The following is a 21,372-nucleotide window of genomic DNA, read 5'->3' as shown; positions in this document are numbered from 1 at the left end:
AGACACAATCTGAATAGTGATGTGCAGAATTTTAAACACTGCAGATGGATAGATGTTCAATGACTTTGTGTATTACAGTCAGGAAATGTTGGTATATTTTGAACAGATCAATAAAATCTTAGGTCAGAATATCAGCCAGTTTTTATTAGTTATCAGTGTTACCTTAGACTACTATATTCCCAGTTGGAGCACTTACTACTTGCCTCAAGTTATTATTCACACCCTTCCTATTGTTTCCCTTATTCGAGCCAGAGACACAATTATAAATCAGTGGGCAGGATCTGGCCTGGTCCCCTTCCAATGAGTCAGTCTGTCCTGATGTACAGTAGATGTTACTTAGTTCGAAGCTTGAAAAGAGGCAAGCGGAGCACTGGTTATACAATATGCATGTGGCAGGGTTTCACCCATCCATAACCATATAGTTTTCAATGGAGGCCTGGTGTGGCTAATCGTTCCCTCGCTGTATTTTATTTGGCCCACTTACTTGAAGCGAACTAGTAGAATTTAAAAATAAAAGACTCTGGCAAACCCACAAGCCTCTACAGTAAGTGATAGTGTTGTACATCAGCTGCCACAGTGACCAGTAGTTTCTACATGTCTGGCTCTGGGTGTTACCAAAATCCATCACTAAAGGGTTTAAAATGTTACTTTTGTGGGTAATTGTTGTGTTGTTGGACAGCATACTGGAGGTAGAAAGGAATACAGGTCATGTGGTGAATGCAACCTCATATTCATGCACTTCTACATGGCATGGAGTTTGTTGTATTGCACTGTGAATTGGTTCCAAGAACAGACTTAAAGTCTGGTCAAGACAGCTAGGAGTGTGTATTAAAACGGCACGATAGGAGAATACTCTAGATCAGGGGTCTTCAACGTTTTTTAAACCAAGGACCCCTTAACTGAAAGAGAGATGGCGCAGGGACCCCCTACTACATGTGTTGTATACAATTAAGTTGCATATTAAACTGGGCCGACAAAAGTGTGTAGTGTGGCCTAAAGCCTTTATACACACCTTTTTTTGCATATCTACTACGCTATTAAAATAATGATTAATTATTAATAATTATATAAATAATTGTTGGCATGACTTTATATATCATCTTTTAATATTAAACATACCTGTGGCACAGTGAATCCTTATTAACTGTATCTGTGGATGGCTACCTTAATGACTACCTTACTCTGATAGGCCAGTAAGCAGAGGGGATTTATATTTGCTAATATGTTGGATTCTTGTTAAGACATTTTAATTTTTGAAAAAACTTTCAAAAATTAACAATAATTTGGAGGCCCCCCTGCAGTGACTCTGAGGACCCCTTAGGGGTCCCGGACCCCCTGTTGAAGATCTCTGCTCTAGATGCTCTCGTAAATAGAAATTAGTGCTGTTTTGGTTATTTTGAAGTTGCTATGGCCCTCTCAGCCAATCTTAGATTACCCCTTCCTTCCATCTTCCCCATGTCTTTCTTTTTTCCTCTACTTGCTGTTGGTGCTATGCTTACATGTCCTCTGCACTGCCTCCCCCCTTTTGTTTTAGCCCCCAAGCACCCGTCAGCTCAGGGATTCTCTCTCAGTTCACTTCTTATTTAGGTTAGATGTACTCAAGTGTTGTGGCTTTCCTCCTTTGCTTAGCGATAGGATTTAAAGGCACAGATTCCTTCTCTTCTGCCCAACCCATTTTATACTTGTTGGTTTGCCGGTAGATCATTAACTGGGGTGTCATCGACGGAGAGCTATGCCAAGGTCTTTTTTTTTTTTTTTTTTTTAACTGGTTAAATTGTTAGATTTTTTTAGTTACTGAACACCTCGGTAAAGTCAGAGAATTGACTTAAAAAAGTCAGTGAAGTTCTCATACTCAAGAAATGGAATTGATTTAACAAAAATAGTCATGTTAGGCTGGTGAAAATATAGTTAAACTTTCATAACAACATGGCATCATGACTTTGCGTAAACATACACGCCACTTTCCTAAAGCCAAATGGCGTGATATCTGTACACATTTTGAGCTTTCCATGTGTATGTCTACGCTGTATACAGCGGATGTAAACATACGTGGCGTCCCCACGTGCCGCGCTATCGCGAGAACGTGCCGCGCTATCGCGAGAACGTGCCGCGCTATCGCGAGAACGTCAGAAAAAAAAAACCCAGACAAAAACACGACGTGACCTACGTCACACGCTTAAAAAAACAATAAACGGTTGGGTTTAGGAAAGAAACATTGGGGAAGCCTTAACCCCTCCCCCCCCAAAAAAAAGTGGTGGATAAACGCCACACGCGGGACGCGATCCCAGCTCTTCTGGGTGAAAGTCCTGTGTTTTACCACTCCGCCACCCCAACCAACCTGTTGTGTGTTTGCCCATGTGTGTCTGTTGTTGTGTGAATTGATGTATTGTTTTGCTTTGGTTTTTGGATTTGTGGCTTATCGCACATCCCAGCTGTTTGAGAATGAATTGTTCTTTGCACTGGCAGAATTAAGAGGCATTTCAAGGGAAAACCAAAGTAAGACCAGAATGGGTTGTGGAAAACAGCATTTTTAGCTGTAAACAATATAAGTGCAACCAATTAGAATGAGAGTCCAAATGTACATCAAAATGAGAAGTGGATTGAAAAGATACGATACGTATTCACTTCAGTCTTTCTGGATTCACATCCTACTAGGGTGTGTATTTGTTTAGTGTACAAGTAGCGTGTGTGATGCCACTAGCAAGAATACCACGCCGGTTAAAGAGATGTGAGATTGTGACATACTGGTAAAGCAACGGCGAAAAACCGTCTGTGAAGCCAGTGGGAGCCATCAAATGGACCTCTAGTTTTGTCTCATTTCAATTTGAAAGACTGGTTATACTTGAAAATGTAGTACTATGTATAATTTGTTATTACATTAGGCTAAATTCAATATTGACGTATTCTGACTTTGTGTGTGTGTGTGTGTGTGTGTGTTTGTGTGTGTGTGGTTAGCTAGCTGTGACTCCTGCAGTGTTTCTGTTGACTCAGTAAACACACACTGAATAGAATTCCTGTTTCTTTCCATGATAAAGTGGTATCAGTTATGCTGATGTTACTTTCAATGACCTTTTTCGTATTGGATTGGATGAAGGATAGACTGTTCAGGTAGCTCTTTAGCTCCAGATCTACATGAGCTAGAGAGACTAGCTGTAACCAACCGAGTGTGTGCAGGTGGCAAACAGACAAGTGCATTTGGCCCAGACAGAGTTAACGGATCCCTTTAGGAGTGGGAGTCAGGTGGGGCTCCACCCTCCTTCACACAGTGGTGTGACCAGGAGGAGCATGGGGAAGGAGAGACACCGGGAGGCCGTTTTTTTTTCTGTACTGTGTGAGTTAAAGTGAAACCTTACTCTTACTTTTGTATCCCTGCAGGTGAGACACGTTGCTCCAACAAAGGCTTCTGGATGCAGTGTCTCCCGCGGCTCAGGTGAAAGGTAAGCTGAGCTCTCGCCTGCAGGTCTACTCTTTATTGTCTTAATAACGCATATGCTCAGTTAAATTGGCTAGCTATCTGTTTGAACTTCAGTTAATCAAATGGTTTGCCGTCACCGTTCACATGTTACGGTCCAAGGTTATGGTTTCATTTTTTAACGCACTCTCAACATTTGACACAAATGCGAGTACATTTTACCCAGTGCTGCTGCCTGGAGGGATAACTCCCTTTTTGAGCAGAAGAGAGAATTAGGGCATGTCTCTTAATGTGTAAAGTAGATTTACTTTCTGTGTATGTCAGTTTTGATTAGATTTTAAGTATACTTGCTTTGTGCAGCTATTTGATCATGTCAGTCAGTGCTCTAAAGCTTACATTTGTGCTGTTGTCTTCTGCATTTCCATGTGAGCAATTGGGTGTCACTGTTGAAAAGTTGTAGCGCAGTGCAGCATTGAAAGAAACGGTTTGACAGAAATGAGATCAGCAGCTTACAGGGTGTGTCCGATTCATTTGGGTTAGAAGGGAGTAAATGTTTGGGGTTGCACAAGGACAGTTGGCTACAGAATGATACTTTAGAGAGATATGCAAAGGCCTAAAACAGGCAGTTTGCCTGGAGTACATGTTGATCTTTCATTCAGTGGCAGGGGAAGTGTAATGACTAGCTACTATTTCTTGTTTCAGCCTCCCACCCTGAGCACACTGTGTATTTTGGGCTCTCCTGGAAGGATAAGTGTACGAGTGTCTTTATGCGTGTTGGTTAGTTGTATAAACAGGACTGGAGGCAGTCAGCTGTCTAGCACATCTGTCCATTGGGCATAAAGATGCAGGCAAACTAATGGCGTTTTTCCATTACATGGTACCTGCTCGACTCGCCTCAACTCGCCTTTTTTGGTTTTCCATTATATATATATAAAAAAAAAAAATGTCCCAGGTACTTTTTCTAGTATCACCTCCATCAAGGTTCCAAGCGAGCTGAGACGATACCAAAAGGTGACGTGAAAACCTGCAGACTACTGATTGGTTGGAGAGAATCGTCACTAATCACTGCGTCATCATTGCTAGCGACAGACCGGGGGGGGGGGGGCGTCCTGAACAAACCCCCCATTTTTAAATAGTTTAGCGAGCAAAGCAGTGTTGCTTTACCTTTTTTATTTTTGACAGGACAGCTAGGTGAGAAAGGGGAGAGAGAGAGAGAGGGGGAAGAAATTGTCACAGGTCGGACTCGAACCCTGGATCTCTGTGTCGAGGCATAAACCTCTCAGTATATGTGCGCCCGCTCCTCCACTTTTCCAACCCGGCCACACACCTCCAGCTTCTTTTGAAACAAAATTTGTCTTCTGGCTGTGGCAACATAAAAAAAACCCGCACCTTCGACGTTCTGTGTGTGTGTGTGTGTGTGTGTGTGTGTGTGTGTGTGTGTCGCGTTAGGTCACGGCAGTTTCCTGTGGCGTCGCTATGACGACCAGCCAGCGCTCCTCTCACGCATGAGGAGGTACTAAATCTGCAATGGAAAAAGGAGGACAGGGCACCGCGGCCGAGCCGAGCCGCGTAGAGCTGATACTAGCAGTGGGTAAGCGGCAAACGTTTATTTATGTAGCACCTTTCACAGACACCATATAAGGAAATAAAAAAATAAATAAAACAACCAGATAAACTAATGGAAACCAGGTGTTATTACACTTACTACAAATGAATTTACCCTTCTTACTGTAAATGTTTTTTTTTTTTTTTCTTTTGGTGTGGTTGAATCACACTCTTGACGTGACACAGTTAACTTGTAATGGTGTAACGGTGATCCGTGGTCCGTCCGGATCAACACTCGTGGTTAGGAATACATGTGAACCGAGGATCCATTACAAAGTTTACCCACAATAATAGTGTGAAATACATTTTTACTGTCCCTTATTAACTTGCATGCTCTGGTTTTGATATCCTGAAACTGTGTCTGCTTTGCTATTACGTACACTTCTAAGATGGTCACAGACTGTACTGTGGTAGCCGTGAGGAAAAAAAACACCACTTGTCTGCCCATATCAGTCAGGAAGTGTTTGGATTCAGCCTTGCCCAAGCTGTTAATCTTGGCATGTGTTCGCAGCATGGAAACGTTTGAGATTTAACTGCAAATTACACATTAACCAGGCAAAATGTCCCAACCTGAACCCAGCAGCCCACACCCAGGGCCTACTCTTGTCTCACTTTTTTGTCTGCCTCAAAAGCCACACACATTCAAACTTTGATTTATTACAATGTTGAGATTATGGTTATAAATACTCTATAGTTTATCTTTCTGTCTAGTGACTAACATGTCACATAGTTCCCTTATCTGTTCTGCGTTCCATTTTAAGGTTAGTACAGTGCACACAATGTAGTGTCCGTCTACTGGGCAAATAATTTAAGAAAATCATGTACTGTTGTTTAACAGTTGGAGGATGTCTCAATTTTTATATAGTACGATGATCACAATTTGGTTTACACAAGTTATTCAAGGTCTCCAACAACTGAACTTTAAACTTTATTATTATAATAACTTTATAGCCTTTACTAACTGTTAATTGAATTTAGATGACAGATTTACCTGGACTTTGACTTGCTGTAGAGAGGAGTAACACGATAAATATGGAAGTTGTTTTTAATAGCAGAACTGCTCTCTATTCCATATTTAGTCTTTCCTAAGCTTCTAATGCTTATCATTTGATCAACAAATGACTTGATGTAGCATAGTATAACATGGATGACTTAGGGTGCAATGAGAGGACTAGGATGGGACAATGAGATTTACTGTGTTCGTTATTCCCTAAATTACCATGGGCCTATATAACGGTGCTTAATGTTAGCTTAGACCCAGCAGTCTCTTTTGATCAGCAAAGCAAAGTGTGATTTAATGAGATCAACACTGAGGGAGCCAGACGGAGTATTGTGTTTATTTATTGTGCCCCTGGTGGTTTATCCACCTATTGTGTCGGATCTGAAACTCATTCTGTGCATTAGTTACAGTTGTACAAAAGTTGTACAACTCGACAACTTCACTGTTAATTCCTCGTCTGCTCCGATCGCCAACAGCTGTCTGCTCTTGGCGCATCCGCAGTCACTCACTGGCTCTGTCTCGCACACTGTAGGCTACACACTGAGCTAATCCCCAAAGGAGATATTCACTCCTATGACAAGAGTCGTCATTCTCAACCTTTTATGTTTCTCTCAAAGACGCAATGAATGATAGCTTGCGTTTTAACTTGTATGCTGTTTTATGATTGAGCGCCATTTCGTCTATGCGGAGTGTGTAAGAGAGATGAACTGGCACGGCTTTACAGAAGAAGTAGATCATGTAACGCAACATCCCACTATATCGATATAAACGGAAATTTCTCATCCCATATCTTGTTTAAAAATGGCCCTACCAGACAGTAGTTTAGCCTTCTGCTAAGCCTAGCTCACGGCTGCGGCTAGTTCAAGTTGACGTTTTATGTAGCTAACTAGAGCCTTGAATCACAGTACTGTATGTCATCTCAAAGGGCTATACAAAGAAAACAGGATGGTCATTCTCGTAGAGTTGTCACTATATAACGGCACATGCCATCGGGATGATATGAATGATTAATACTCGTAAATGCTACGGTATGAAGCCGCCGGTGCATGATGCCCCTGCTCGTCTGAAGGGAGGGGCTGGACAGAGAGGCGGGGGGGGGGAGAGCTGCAGCAGGAGGTCTCACTCTACTTCAAATTCTGGTGTTTATTTGCAAAATATCTACTGCAGCTTTAAGGGACTGATGGGCACTACAACTTATAACTATAACTCCATCAAACGGTTCCAGAGGTTTGTGCATTTTTATTATTGATGTCAGAACAGCACTGGTTGCATTTTGTTTTATAATGCCGGACAATGAGTTTTTTTTTTTTTTATCTAGACAGGATTGTAAGTGGAGCACAATGGCTGTTCAGTCATCAGACCTATTGAAAAAGTCTATCCTCATTACATTACATTAATTTAGCTCCTGGGCTGGCTTGTGACACGACTATCAAGTGACTACTTCAACAAAGGGCAGAACTTGCACTCTTAAGCAGATTGACCCAATTACTTCACATTGACTGTTTTACAAATCATGAGCAAGTCTTGGTGTGGCAGTATTCATTCATCTCAGTTGTGAGGGCACCCAGCAGTCCAATACGGACAGTCAGCCAACTTTTCTTTTCTTTTTTGAGGGGCTTGGGGTTTGGGGAGAGGTGATGTGAATTTGGCGTGTTCCGTCTCTCACCGTTCCTCGCTGGGAAGGATAGTTAGACACGCCTCGTGCTGAGATCAGAGGCTGGAGGAGGATAGCAGCTCATGGATTATCAGTTTTATGAAGATGGTTGCAGCTAATGCAGTTGCAAGTGTAGATTGATGTAAAACGTCTCTTGTATGCTGCATGCATTGAAAAACTGCTAGAGGCTGTGGTGTCTGAATGTTGGATTGGGAAACCCACTGGACCTGGAAGATGACAGACAAACATGGACATTGTGAAAAGGATAAAGTATAATAGTATGGTAGTGCTTAAATACAAATCATAATCTCACATTTTCTACCAAATAGGGCCATTTCAAGATCAATTTATTTTTTAGAATGGCTGGTATCTTTAATGTGTAGGACAGAGGGATGTGTATTTAAAGTGTTTTGACTAAAGCATTTGCAGGGACTTACGCAAGACCTGCTCGTAGGTTTAAAGTTCTTTAGTTTAGTACAGGTTGTGCTTTGTAGTTTGAGTAATTGCACTAACTTGACTGCTAAAATGTTTTGCAATGCATTGAAAATACAGACATCGTCTGTAGGTGTGTGACAGCTCAGACTCTGACTCATTTCAAAACTTCCCAGGAGCAATAGTGCTTATTTTCCCTACATCCTCTGCCTTTTTCTCCAGTTTGTTCATTCATAAAGTGCTTCAGCTGCAGTGTAGGCAGTTTGATTCTTCTCATAGGTTTTGCACCACAGTTTAGCTGGCAAAGCGGTTTTAAATGTATAGCCATGGTATTTTTGCTCTCGAGTTGATGGGAAGGTAGAAGCAGCAGGTTTGTGTGATTTGTGTGATGCCATTGCAGAACTCAAAACAATCTAGCGAGTTGCCAGTTAAAATGCCCAAATTAAATTTGATTTCAGAAAATGTATAAGCCATAATTTATTCCTCTTTGGCAGCTGGTGAGATTAAAATGGTATATTACAGTCTGAGGAGTCTGTAATGGGCTCCTATCCTCTGCCTCCCACTGCGCTACTCTTTGCTTACGCATAATTAATTCATGTTATTTATCCCACACCTTGTCATCGATTATCCCTTGCTTAATGACCCTCCTTCTGTCCAGTCAGGATAGGCAGCCTCCAGGTCTAAGCTGGCAGATATCTTCCTCCCAGCCTCTCACTCCTCCTGTCTCTCCAGCAGACAGGCATACCCTCATCACACTCACTCCCCTGAGTACCACACTTTGCCCAGCCCGCAGCCTGTGCTGGCTTAATCCGACACCGGCTCATTTTCTGCTCCTTTTTTCTTTTTCTATTTCTTTTTCTACGCAACCTCCACATCTTATCATTTCCTTTTCTGCCGCAGAGGTCTTCAGCTCTATAAAAATGTCTTATCATAACGTAACAGGGCCTTTTAAATCGCTGCAGTGACTTAAAGTAGAGCCCAAGAGAGACTCTAATTTGCATGGCCTTTATATATAATTCAAGGTGCAACGTGATAAGTAAAAATGGCTGATACATTGCATTTGTGCGTTGACTTTTTCAGCTATGGGAGTGGAAATACGGGAGTGGCATTTAGAGCTGGAGGGAAGCTACATGTGAAATTTGTTGTTGATACTGTCAAACTCTTAGATGGGTATCAGGGCTCGACATTAACTTCTTGAGACACTTGTCCTTTGGACAAGTACATTTACGTTTCACTTGTCCATGCACAAAAGTCACTTTTCTACAATTTCACTTTCTACCCGGCAGAGGCTGATTTACCAAGGGATCCTTTAAAAGGTATAGCTACTTTACAGTTGATTGTTACCTGATATTTAATCCGGCAAGTCGTGGAGCTGAGGTTTTACAATAACTGACGTAAAAACGAGCATTGGAGTAGTAACGTTACGAGGCAGCGAGCCAGCCGCTAAATGAGTCAGATTAACTTCATGCTTCATCCACACAAAGCACACTGCTATCGCCACGAGTGACGGCTTTATTCGGCTCGTTTTCTGTGAACGATGTGGCGACGGGGTAACGTTAAGGCGGAGTTAGCAAGCTACCGTTAGCTAACGTACCCTGGCTGGTTGGCTTGCTGGTTCCGCTGTGCTTAGTGGTCTGCTGCCCTGGATTGTGGGGGGAAAAAAATTATTTGTTTTGGCGGGGGGGGAACTGATCAGAAAATGTAACGGAACATTGTAGAAATGTAGTGGAGTAGAAAGTATAGATAATTGCTGCAAAATGTTAACGAAGTAAAAGTCAAAAGTATGCACTATTGATTCTACTTAAGTAAAGTACAGATACGTGAAAAATGTACTTAAGTACAGTAACGTAGTATTTGTACTTCGTTACATTCCACCACTGCACATGACATATATTCTGTTTTCACCTTTATGTAACCATGGAAGGTTTTCTCATGCCGCCTCTTCTTTCTCCGCAACATCCTGCTATGCCAGGGAAACTGAGGGTGGCCTTGTAAATTGCTGTTAACCCCTACGCTTCCTTGTTGCAGTTTGGTATTAAGTGCCTTGCTGAAGGGCACTTAGTCAGAAAATAAATTGAACCTCTCCCACAGGCAGGACATTGAGATTAACAGCTTTGATGTTACCGGCCCACTTTCTTTAGTTAGTCATGTCCCATCTCTGGTTTTGTCTTCACTATCCACTTCTTTTCAGAAGTCCCACAGACTGTGTGTAATACTGTTTGAGTAAAAGTGTATACAGTGCTAAGAAAAACAAATACAAAGACAAATGCACTCAAATAAATGTAAACTAATAACACTTAAATAATCGTTTTCCGAATTGGCAAATTTATTAAATAATCTCGATAATAAAAATCCAAATAAGAAGTGGTTCTATGGCAAGTGATATTTTCCCATTAATTACTTAAAATTGTAGTTAGTGGTTAGTTGTGCCTTATTCTGTACAAAACACTTGAAAAATATTGGTTACTGGCACTCATTCTTCACAAGCTGATGTGAACCATCCCTCATTCACATGTTCTTTCACAGTACTTCAGATGAAGCAAGATGGTAAAAAAAAGGTGGAAGATAACCCTTGGGTTACCGTTAAGGACCTAGATCTTCGACCTAAATAGTCTCAAAGTCACTGAGGTTGAGATTTATGTCTCAGCAATGAGAAAAATATAGGGCGACGATGGTGCTCATGGAATTGCATCATAGAGGAAAGCACGCTTCTCCCTTAAATTCAATTTATCACATTGTACAGCTTAAATTGGCAACCTGAATTATGTTTCTGGGACAATGTTCTGTGTGAGTCCATTTTTTATCATCAAATTCTGTGATTCCATTGCGCAGGGAAAAGTTCCATCCTTTTTGCACACAGACAAAAATTGTAGGCAGTGCTTTGTCGTTAGTCATCGCAGGTTTCTAATGTATGATTTAGCTATGTGAGAATAAAAACCGAAACGTATACACACTAGGGGTGGGATCGGGCCAAAGGGGCCAAAGGCAACAAGCGCACGTTACACTGCATGCCGGAATTCCCGGTCCTCTTGCTGTCATATTTCATGATAACTCCGCAACCCCTACATTGAACATAACCAACAGGTTCATCACTGTCGGCCTTGACAACTAGTCTATGTGGAAATACTTCCACGCAGTAGACTTTCCTTCATTTTCGGTGGTTTTAAAATCTCCTGAGGCCAACTTCTTTTTAACATCTTCTATCGTTGCGCTCTGAGCGCTCAATGCGCGGCGGCATGCAGTCTGCCTGATATGCACGTGTTTCGTTGTCAATTAAAGCTATAGGCCTAAACACATTTCCGCAATTCTGCACACAGGAAGACAGATGTTAGGTTAATATTTTAGACTTATTTTAATCACAAAAACGAACCTTTGCATCAAGTGAAACAGGCCCATTACATAATAAGCTGTTTTAAATTTTAAATGTCCAATGCCTTAGGTTTACGCGCTGATTTGACCGTCCGAGCCCGGCCCGAACCCGTCCATCATTTCTAAATATCTGTCCGAACCCGGCCCGGCCCGTCGGGCTCGGGTCGGGTATCCCAGCCTTACTACACACGCAGCTAGCCTATATGCATACAGAAATGATGTAGTCTACATGCTTGTGTGTGTTTGCATACAGAGCGGGGAAGTGAGATCCGATCACACGTGGTCACTCAAGACGCATGTGGAGATGCATTCTGATGCCATGTGTGAACTAACGTACTTAGAGCTGTCCACTTGGGATCGGATCACTCAGGACGGATATTAAAACCAGGTCAGGTGTGTGTCTAGTAGGACATCTAGTTTTATCTCGTTTGAATTTGAAAGACTGGTTATACTTGAAAATGTAGTACTAAGTATAATTTGTTATTACGTTAGGCTAAATTCAATATTGACATACATTCTGACTGTGTGTGCGTGCGTGTGCTGCTGGTTCTCACACACAGCCGCCACTGGCCTGGATCCAACCGTGCAGACAGCCAGCTGGCTCGGTTTATCTACCAGGTCAAATGTGGTTCTAGTGTGTGAAACGGAAATGTATTGGTGAATGGTAGAGGTTTGAGATTTTTTTTTAAGAAAGGGCGACATGGCTGCTTTATTTAAACTGTTAGGAATGTAAACTTTGAAAGATCTTGATGGTGGGCTGACTAAGCTTGACCTTTCACTAAGAGGGTTTTTTCTTATTACTTTAAAGGGGTGATAGAATGATTATATAGGGTATTTCATACTGTTCCTTATGGTCTCCTAATGGTGTATCTAACATTGGTTGGGCTGAAAATGGCCTGGTTGATATTTTATTGGCCCTTATGCATCCCTGTGTTTTGGCCTTATTTGTAACAAGAGCTTTTCTTCCAAATATGGTATGCTCATGAATATTTAGATGAGCTGCGTGCTGATTGGTTGAGCGAATCGCCATACACACACATTAGAGACGCGCGCTGATTGGTTGAACGAATCCCCATAGACACACATTAGAGACGCGCGCTGATTGGTTGAGCGAATCCCCAATACACACACATTAGAGACGCGACAGAATCTCATATTCCAGACACTGCAATGTTTCGTTACCAAATTCACTTCTGAGACTTTTTTATGCGAGAAATCAACTATATAAAGCTCAAATATGGGCCGTTTTACGAAAATTGATGGCTAATTGCAAATTTGGTAAGACGTGTTGGACTTTAGGAGCTCAACACAGTCTGACGAGAAAGCGGCAGCCTGCTGGACTCCATACCCAGGGCAAAGTCACCCTTTGTGGATACTGCACTACAGGGGCTCCGCTGCCGGCATAACTATAATATATTTACAGTTTGAATTTCGTCACGCCACTTATATAACATCTACCCCAATGTCTTATAAAGCAAACCGTTGTGTCCGATTTCAATTTAAGGTATTTTTATGAACTGAGGGGTCTTGTTAGGAGGAGCAGCTAGCTAGCTATATGTCCCATTGAATACAATGGGAAATGATTGCGGCTAGCTAGCTACACTTTCGGCATAACTATAGTATATTTACAGTTTGAATTTCGTCACGGCATGTATATTACAGGTTCCCCAAGGTCTTACAAAGTTTAGCTAACACTTGTCCGATTTCGGATTTCAATTGAATGCATTTTTGTGAATGTCAGAGGTCTCGTTAGGAGGAGGCTAGCTAGCTCTCATTGATGGACTCCAGCTCACCGCGGGCTCTATCATTGAGACTCGCGGACAAGAGGCGTTTATTTCCCTGATTGTTTGTTTAAATAACTCAACACACATGTCCATTATAAGATTAACTGGAACCTGCGGTAAGAGATTGCTGGCGTAACAAGCTCGCTGACCGCGCTCTCAGTCACTCACCGGCCGGCCATTTAGCAGGATGAGGGGAGGGAGAACAGCGAGCTGCAGGCCCTGGAGCTCTGTCAGGGCAGCAGCGTTTGGTAGTCCAGTCACCCAGAAAAGGGTAAGTTTGCGCGGGTATTGAGCACCGGGCTGCCGGCCCTCAATCGAGCTCACAGCAGGCCGGGGTCTGTGACGGAGGACAGGCAGGGCGGCGATGTAGCAACCCAGGCAGCACCAGCCGCTGAACTCCGACACACAGTTGGACAAAATTTGCAATTAGCCATCCATTTTCGTAAAACGGACCATATTTGAGCTTTACATGGTTGATTTCTTGCATAAAAAAGTTTCAGAAGTGAATTTTGTAATGGAATAGCAGAGATCTGCCTGACCTAGATTCAGAAGACTACCTGATCTCAGGTCAGTTGTGTAGCCTATGTAAATGTTGGGGCGTGACCATTCTCTTAATACACCCATGGGCGTGACAAAGGTACAGGTCCTGAGATGCTTACGTCAGCTTCTAGCTTTGTTGAGATTCGCCCGTTTTCAGCGGCAGTTTCAAAATATGAGATTTTCATAGTAAAGGGGTGTCAATGGGATTTTGAGCTTCTATGTATGTCCTATTTACCCACCGAACTGTCGTTATTCAACTATGACGGGGTAAAATCGGCTTTGCATTCTATCACCCCTTTAAGACGACTAAATAAGTGTCACGATACATGGTACAACACAAAAATTATACAGATACTGGTGTATTCTATGGTAGCGATGGGAATTTTAGACACTGCAGTTCTTGTTTGAGATTTCAGGCATGTTAGGTCAGACATTTTGTGAAGTGTGATCATTTGTATTAGGAAGTTGAGGGCTCAAAGTAGGTATGTGATTGGTTCACACGTGGATATTAGAGGCAGGGGAGCACAAAGAGATTCTTGATGAGATCCTGTTTGATAAACCAAATGGGATCTGTGCTTGTGTTTTGTTGTAAACTTATCTTTTCAGATACATGTTGGTTAATCTTTTCTCCCCTACTTTTCACCCTCAGCCTGAAACAGAATCTGAGCTCATTTCCCATCCCCTTGTTGGGAACCCTAGGTCTCGTTTTCAGGCTATGTTTATCTTTTTCTTTCCCTTCTCCCTGACAGAAGCCGGCTGTGTGTACGAAGGGAGGTTGTGTCTCCTGCCAGTCTAACCTGAAACACAGAGAACAGTGGAGGCACTCTTCCCAAGTGACAAATCCTTAGCCCCTTCCCGCCCCCCTCCAATACTCCGGTCACATCTGGGCAAGAACTAGGATAACCTCTGACAACTTTCCCGGACTACATGTGAGACCTGAAAGAAAGTTAAAAGATGGTCATATAATAGCTACATGATGCAAATTGTTAAAATAACTGCAGCATCTGTGAAGGGCATGCTGGGTAGAACAGGGTGGGGATTGTGCTTGTGTAGTGAAACTATACCATGGGAACGGACCACCACAGTCCGCACACAACAAAGGGAGTTACCTATTTTAAGTAAGATTAAATGGGCAGTCTGGCTGAAAGGCATTTTCTCCATGCGAGTTCCTTAAAATATACGTGTCCCCCCATCGCAAGACTCAGAATAGAACAACTAAACCACACATCCTCCCACAGAGTGTCACAGAATTAGTCTCCTTTTAAAACTGTAAAAGTTGACCTAGTTCTGCCTTCTTCATGTCTTCTTTGACACAGTAGTTACATTTTTTGATTTACCATTTGTTTTTATTTAGTTAGAGATTTTTAGATGTTTAGAATGTTAAATATGTCAGTTTCTAAGGCTACTTCTCCTATTTCTTAGGCAGCTATGACAACTTGATGGATCTGTGATCTGTGACCATCACTTCAAATATTTCTGTTGCCTTAAGGCATTTACTAGGACTGACCTAAGGCCAGTGTTATTAAAATTGTATTACCTAGATTCGTGTGAATGAACATGGCAGTTACTGGGCGGCTTTGTCAATGTTTTGACCTGAATTCTAAATTCTTTCAGCCATGTTTTTGCATGATGCTATAAAGCCATGCATAGTATGGCAAAGGCAGGGTCAACTTCCCAGTAACCTAGTTGTTTCAGTTATTTTTTGTAGTGCACATAGTATTTTTTGTTTACTTTTGTATGTTTTTATAACATTGAAGTATGGGTTAGTTTTTGCACCTATAATTTTAATTTTCCTTCTCATTTTTGTAAGTGATAATGACTAGAAAGAACATAAATATCGTCTTTTGCTTCTTCATTTCTTGATTGTGTTTCTTTAGTAGTAATAGTTTACAGGATGGTTCAGTAGATGGAAAAATGACACGATGTTTCTGATTTTTCTTTTACTGGAATAGTAAAGGCAACTGATCAGGTGGATGCTGTTAGGATAGAAACAATGTCTGAGCAATCCGGCAGCAGAGGCCTTGGTTGAAATGCACTGCACATTTCCAAATGAAAAAACAAATGTCTGCATGTCTGCTTGTGAACATCCCCACTCTCCCCATTATACCATTTAAAGAAAGAAAAAAAACGTGGTCTGTCTGCTACTGGATGCTGCAGTGTTAATTGTTAATGCACATGCTGGTGCCACCCTATTGGTGTATATCTAGGCCATTTGGCCATCCATTAGTCCTGTCATCATGGGAGACGGGGTTAACAGGGTTGGGGGTGCTAAAGGGAGGACAGATGGGAGTGATGGAAGGATGGAGGGAGATTCTGGACTTAATCTATGCCATCATATTAGCAACAGCTGGCTTGATGTCTGTCAGTATTGCAATTTGCAAGACTCACACATAAGCTTAGCACATACTCTGCAGTGTGCACATGTGGACACGCGCGCACACACAATGGAGTTTTTAGTCAGGGCCACATTTGTGTTTTGGTCACTTAGGCTACGTTCAGACTGCAGGCAAAAGTGGCCCAAATCCGATTTTATTTTATTTTTTATTTTTTTTGGGGTCAAGTGACCAGGTCAGACTTCTTCAGAGGTAGTGTGAACACTCAAATCTAGCCCAGATCAGATTTTTTCAAATCAGATTCAGGCCACTTCCATATGTGGTTCTGAATCAGACACAGATCAGATTTTTTTCAATGCGGCAGCAGTGTGAACAACCAAGGCGGACTTTTATCTCAATAACCCTCGCTGCACCCTCTCTCTCCGCAGGGAGGGGCGGGGCCCTCTGCTCCCGGTGCGGCTGTCAACCGGGGCGGACTGTCCTCAGGGTGTCCCAACCGCGTCACGTCGCCGGCTGAGGTGGGATCCCGGTCCCTCGGGGTTGGGCGCACCACTGGCCCGTCTCGCCCGTACCGACGGGGAGGTGGAGCATGAGCGCGTGTGATAGGACCTAAAAGATGGTGAACTATGCCTGGGCAGGGCGAAGCCAGAGGAAACTCTGGTGGAGGCCCGTAGCTGTCCTGACGTGCATTATATTATATGTTTGTTCCCGAAATGTGCTGTATGTCAGAGACAAAAAGTTGTGTTGGTGTATGTACTTGGGCTGCCAGTTTCAGCTTAATCAGTCAGGGCAGAACTTGTTGATTTATTAATATGCATATTATAATCCCATATAGCTCCTGGCAGTGCAGTAGCAAACAGCGGTGTGTTAGCTGAAGATGTGGAACCAACCCTTCCCAACCTCTTTTGTGTCACAGACCTTTTTTATATCGACAGCGTTGTGCGGACCTGCCGGCAGGAGAGGGTTCAGAACTGAAATAAAGTTATGTTCTGACGTTAAGTAGGTCAACACACCTTTACATCTCTCCTCCTGCTCTGTTGAAACCATCAAGCTTTCTCAAACTCTCATTGTTATTTGCTCATGTTTAGCTAGCTAACAGTCAGGAACCCAGCTGTGATGCCACTAGCAAGAATACCACGCTGGTTAAAGAGATGTAAGATTGTGACATAGTGGTAAAGCAACGGCAAATAACATGGACATCTAGTTTGGTCTCATTTGAATTTGAAAGACTGGTTATACTTCAAAAAGTAGTACTAAGTATAATTTGTTATTACATTAGGCTAAATTCAATATTGACATACATTGTGTGTGTGCATGTTTCTGAAAACAATTTAAGCGAGAAATAGGCCATGCGGTTGCTGAATCTGTCTTAATTTCAGATCGACAAAGGTCAGTTTAAAAGATTTTCGTGAGATTTTGAGAGACTCTAGTCACGCTCATTCCGCTCGACGTTTCCGGCTTAGCACTCTACCAATCAGATGGGTCATTTGAGTCCGACTGCCGGCAGTGCCCGCCCCCGCCGATTATACATGTCAAAGCAGCCAAAATGAAGGCCGACGGCCCCTCGGACGGACGACGGCACGGAACACAACGAACAGACTCGAGTCACTGACCCTCTCCAGACTGTCCGACGGCCGATTATTGTCTCTGTGTGTCCGGGCCTTTAGACATGAAATGCAGCCAAACCTAGGAGTGTTTTGCCTTCGGCATCTTCATTGATCCTATCGCTATCAGTTCTGATCAACAAGTGTGCTGAGTAGCGGCACTGACGTCACGCAAGTTGACGCCGGAACACCAGAGGGCGGTAAAAAAAAAAAAGTCAGGCACCGAAATTTTTGTTCTTATTCAGTCTCATTACTACTGTTTACGTTGGAACTGGTGCCCTATTTGTTGTAAATCTGATATTTTGTAACCAAACCACTTGCACACTACTGTAGTTGCTTCCCTTTTTGGAACTAACTCATCCTCCTTGTTAGATCAGTCAAGCATGCTAACAAAATACAGGTTAGAACATGTAAACATGTTCCCTTCCAGACACCTCCCACTGTTTTCCCTCCCTCGTCCTCCCAGTCGGTGTAATGATTGCTAAAAACGAGCATGCCCCATGGCCATGTGAAAGCATGACCAGTGCTTTCACCACAACAAGGTAACTGTGGGTCAGATGGCTTTTGTTTTTTTTTGTCTGTCCTTCTTCGCATAGTTCGAGGTCAGTGTGTGAAACGGGTATGTGTGTTATTGACTGGCCTGGTGCTGCCACCTCAGTGTTATCTATCTTATCTTCAGGTTGTTCCTATCACTGGGTAAATATTGGCCTAGCGCCTGTGTAGCATGACAGCGGTAGATGGAGTTAATGTTAGCTTGGCTTGGCAAACTGTAGGTGCTGTGTACAGTGAGTGGTGAGAGCCGAGGTTTAGCACGATTGCATGTTGTTTCAGTTGTAATAGAAGGTCAGTCAAAGGGGAGAAGGACTGCTTAGAGCAAGCAAAATGGTGCTTGAATTTCTCCTTGATTCATTGGACCGGTTCCTCTCATGTTTGGTTTTTTTCCTTTGTCAATATGTTTCAATCTAATGTGACTTGAAAAACCTTTACTCACTGAGAATAAAACAAATGTTCTTCTATTTCAGTGTTTCTCCTAGCCAGGTCACATAGATTACTTTCATTTCCCATGCATCTGTATTTATGATGGCCCCTGCTGATATATCTGAATGTCCCATCACAGTGGCACCTTCTCTAGTTTACATACTGCATCTTCTCTTTCTTCTGTAAAGGCCAACACTGAACTCTGTAACCTCAGAGGATACAGTAGCCTAATGTTTTGATTTATATTTGGACATGAAAACAGTGGTTTTAATGAAGTTTTATATACTGTATATGCTTGTTTCTTGCAACTTAAAATGTGTTTTGTCAGTTTTGCAGTTAGGCAATTCATATTGGTTAGAGTTTGAATTTATGAAATAGACCTCTTATATAGCAAGACTGTAACTCACAGCACAACTGCTGGTGTAATGCTCACTCAACGCGGTCCGCTCCTCCTCTGCTGCTGGGATTGGAGAGGAGCATTTTCTCTCTCCTTTGGCGCTACATCCTGTGCATGTGTAATCCTCCCTTCATTCTGCAGCAACAAGGCACACACACACACACACACACTCACAGCCACGTATGCAGATCCAGTCATCCACACACACATTTTCTATGCTTACGTCATTCAACAAACACTATTGGAATGGCCTCCATACATGCTCAACTGACAGACCCACACACAATTACACATTAATCATGTGTGATTCCACACCCATGCTTAGTCTAGACTTTGTAATGTGCTCATACACACAGTCTTTCTCCCAGCAAATCTCCGCCCCGCAGCTGTGATTGGTTTGTCCTGTCAGTCTCCATGTCTGCCCACATCTTGACCTGCCCTAGGGCCTGCACTGTAAGTGGTATTAGTTCTCCATGTGTGTCCGTCCTGATACAGTTTGGCAGCCTGTTGTTTGCTAAAGCGTCATGCTCTTTTCCATGCAGCCTGCACCGCACTCAGGGTTCAGCATGCTATTTATAGACCTGCTTCACAAGGACAAAAAAGGCTCCTTTTCGGGAAGAATAAATATACCTTTTCCCTTTTTATATCTTGTTTGGTCTTAGCTGCCTCTTTGAAAGGACAAAGGAGCAGAGGGCAGGAGGAAGAAATGCACAGATGTGATTGCAAGATCCGAAATGAGAAGGGAGTCAGGAGGCTGAGAGAATGAGTCACAGAGGCAGGGTGAAACGGAGGGAAGCAGGGAGTGGTGTGACAAGTATACGGACGGATGTGAGTGTGCTTGTGTATTTTTAATATGTGCATATGTGTATTTGTAGAGGGAGGGAACAGTTCGTTAAGCACCAGGACTCCTCCAGCACTACATGTGGTTTCCAGTAAGCTATAGTCAACCCACAGGTTTCTACTTCTATCACCTACCAGTAGGGCTGCACGATTATGGCCAAAATGATAATCACGATTATTTTGATCAATATTGAGATCACAATTAATTATCACAATTATTTGTTGATTTTAACCAAAACAAATTGTATTGTCACATAGGCTAATTATAACTGCTTTCACATCTATATTGTGACATTCCTGCTAATGTATCAAAATAAAATAGGTCCTCTTATTCACCAAAATTCAGTGCATCTCCTTAAAGAATAAATAAAAATAAATAAAAACAATAAAGAAAATGTAGCAAAACTTCAACAGGCCACTATTTTTCATTTTACATTGTGTAAATATATTTTAGGAAGCAAAATATAAACTTGCATTGTACCTGCATAATGGATGTGAAGAAAACTCAAAATATACAATCCATAAAAATATTCCACAACAGAATGTAACCAAATGAGAACATTTCAAGGCAGAACTATGCAGAAAAGACTAGTTTACAGGTTTTTGGAAGCTGGTACTCTATTTCCCCTCTGCGTTTTCTGTACATCGCAGGTAGTGCCACCTTGGAAAAAATAATTGCGCGAGGGGATCACGTTCAATGGATTAAAGAGGTTCGTTGTGTTGCTTTGTGGCGCTAACACAACTGCACGGCACTCTTTGCATATGACCTGTTCTTGTTTTGTGTCACTTCCACACGATGGATGACGATCTGATTCTCGGGACAAGCCCCTCGACCTTGCCCTCTGCTACCTTAAGTTTTTTCTTTTTGTCTTCTTTGTTAAGATAGTTTATAGCCTTATCACCGACTGCTATCTGTTGTGGAATGTTCCTCACGTTACTCTGTCCTCTGTGACTGTCTACATCTGGAAACTAAACTGTGCGGTGCAGGGAACAACTCTGATTGGCTCATGGAGGCACATGATCAGACAGTGGATTACGGAGCGTTAGATTGGATTTGCAAAAAAAAAAAAAACTTTGATATGGAGCGTTCTATGAACGGAATGACACATCTTAAATATCGCTCGATCACGCGAATTTGATCGTGGGGAGCCAAAATCGTGATTGTGATTTAAAATATGATTAATTGTGCAGCCCTACCTACCAGTAAATACACTTTGACAAACAGCACTTTCCTCATGCACCAGTATAATCACAGTTGAATAATGTGGGAGAGTTAAATGATGAATCAGGCTGTGAAAATGTTCTATGAATGGATTTTATGTAACACACTGTTCTTGGATGTTGTAATTGCAGTCTTGTAGGCGAGACTGCTCTGTAGGCTGGGAGTCAGAGGGTCTTGTCTACTGTATGTGTTTGTGCATTGA

General features: G+C 42.4%; 1 protein-coding gene across 5 annotated transcripts in view; it reads left to right on the top strand.

Moving 5' to 3' along the window:
- osbpl5 (oxysterol binding protein-like 5) overlaps positions 1-21,372 on the top strand; it is a 64,962-nt gene that overhangs the window by 16,485 nt on the left and 27,105 nt on the right. The window contains exons 2-4 of one of the 5 annotated variants that reach the window (XM_039808810.1): positions 3,376-3,437; positions 4,862-5,003; positions 14,546-14,725. The exons of 1 other annotated variant lie outside the window; for it this stretch is intronic. Coding sequence is in view for 1 of the 4 variants with exons in the window: in XM_039808808.1 (XP_039664742.1) it covers positions 4,940-5,003 (64 nt within the window). In the remaining 3 variants the exon portion in view is untranslated. Of the gene's footprint in view, positions 1-3,375; positions 3,438-4,861; positions 5,004-14,545; positions 14,726-19,802; positions 19,937-21,372 lie in introns of those variants that run through there. 3 more of the 5 variants (XM_039808808.1, XM_039808809.1, XM_039808811.1) reach the window with 3 other exon arrangements.

The sequence above is a fragment of the Perca fluviatilis genome, chromosome 8 (genome assembly GCF_010015445.1).
Source record: "Perca fluviatilis chromosome 8, GENO_Pfluv_1.0, whole genome shotgun sequence".
Classification (NCBI taxonomy): Eukaryota; Metazoa; Chordata; class Actinopteri; order Perciformes; family Percidae; genus Perca; species Perca fluviatilis.
The sequence above is the reverse complement of the archived record's forward strand: the minus strand, read 5'-3'. Positions and strand labels throughout refer to the sequence as shown.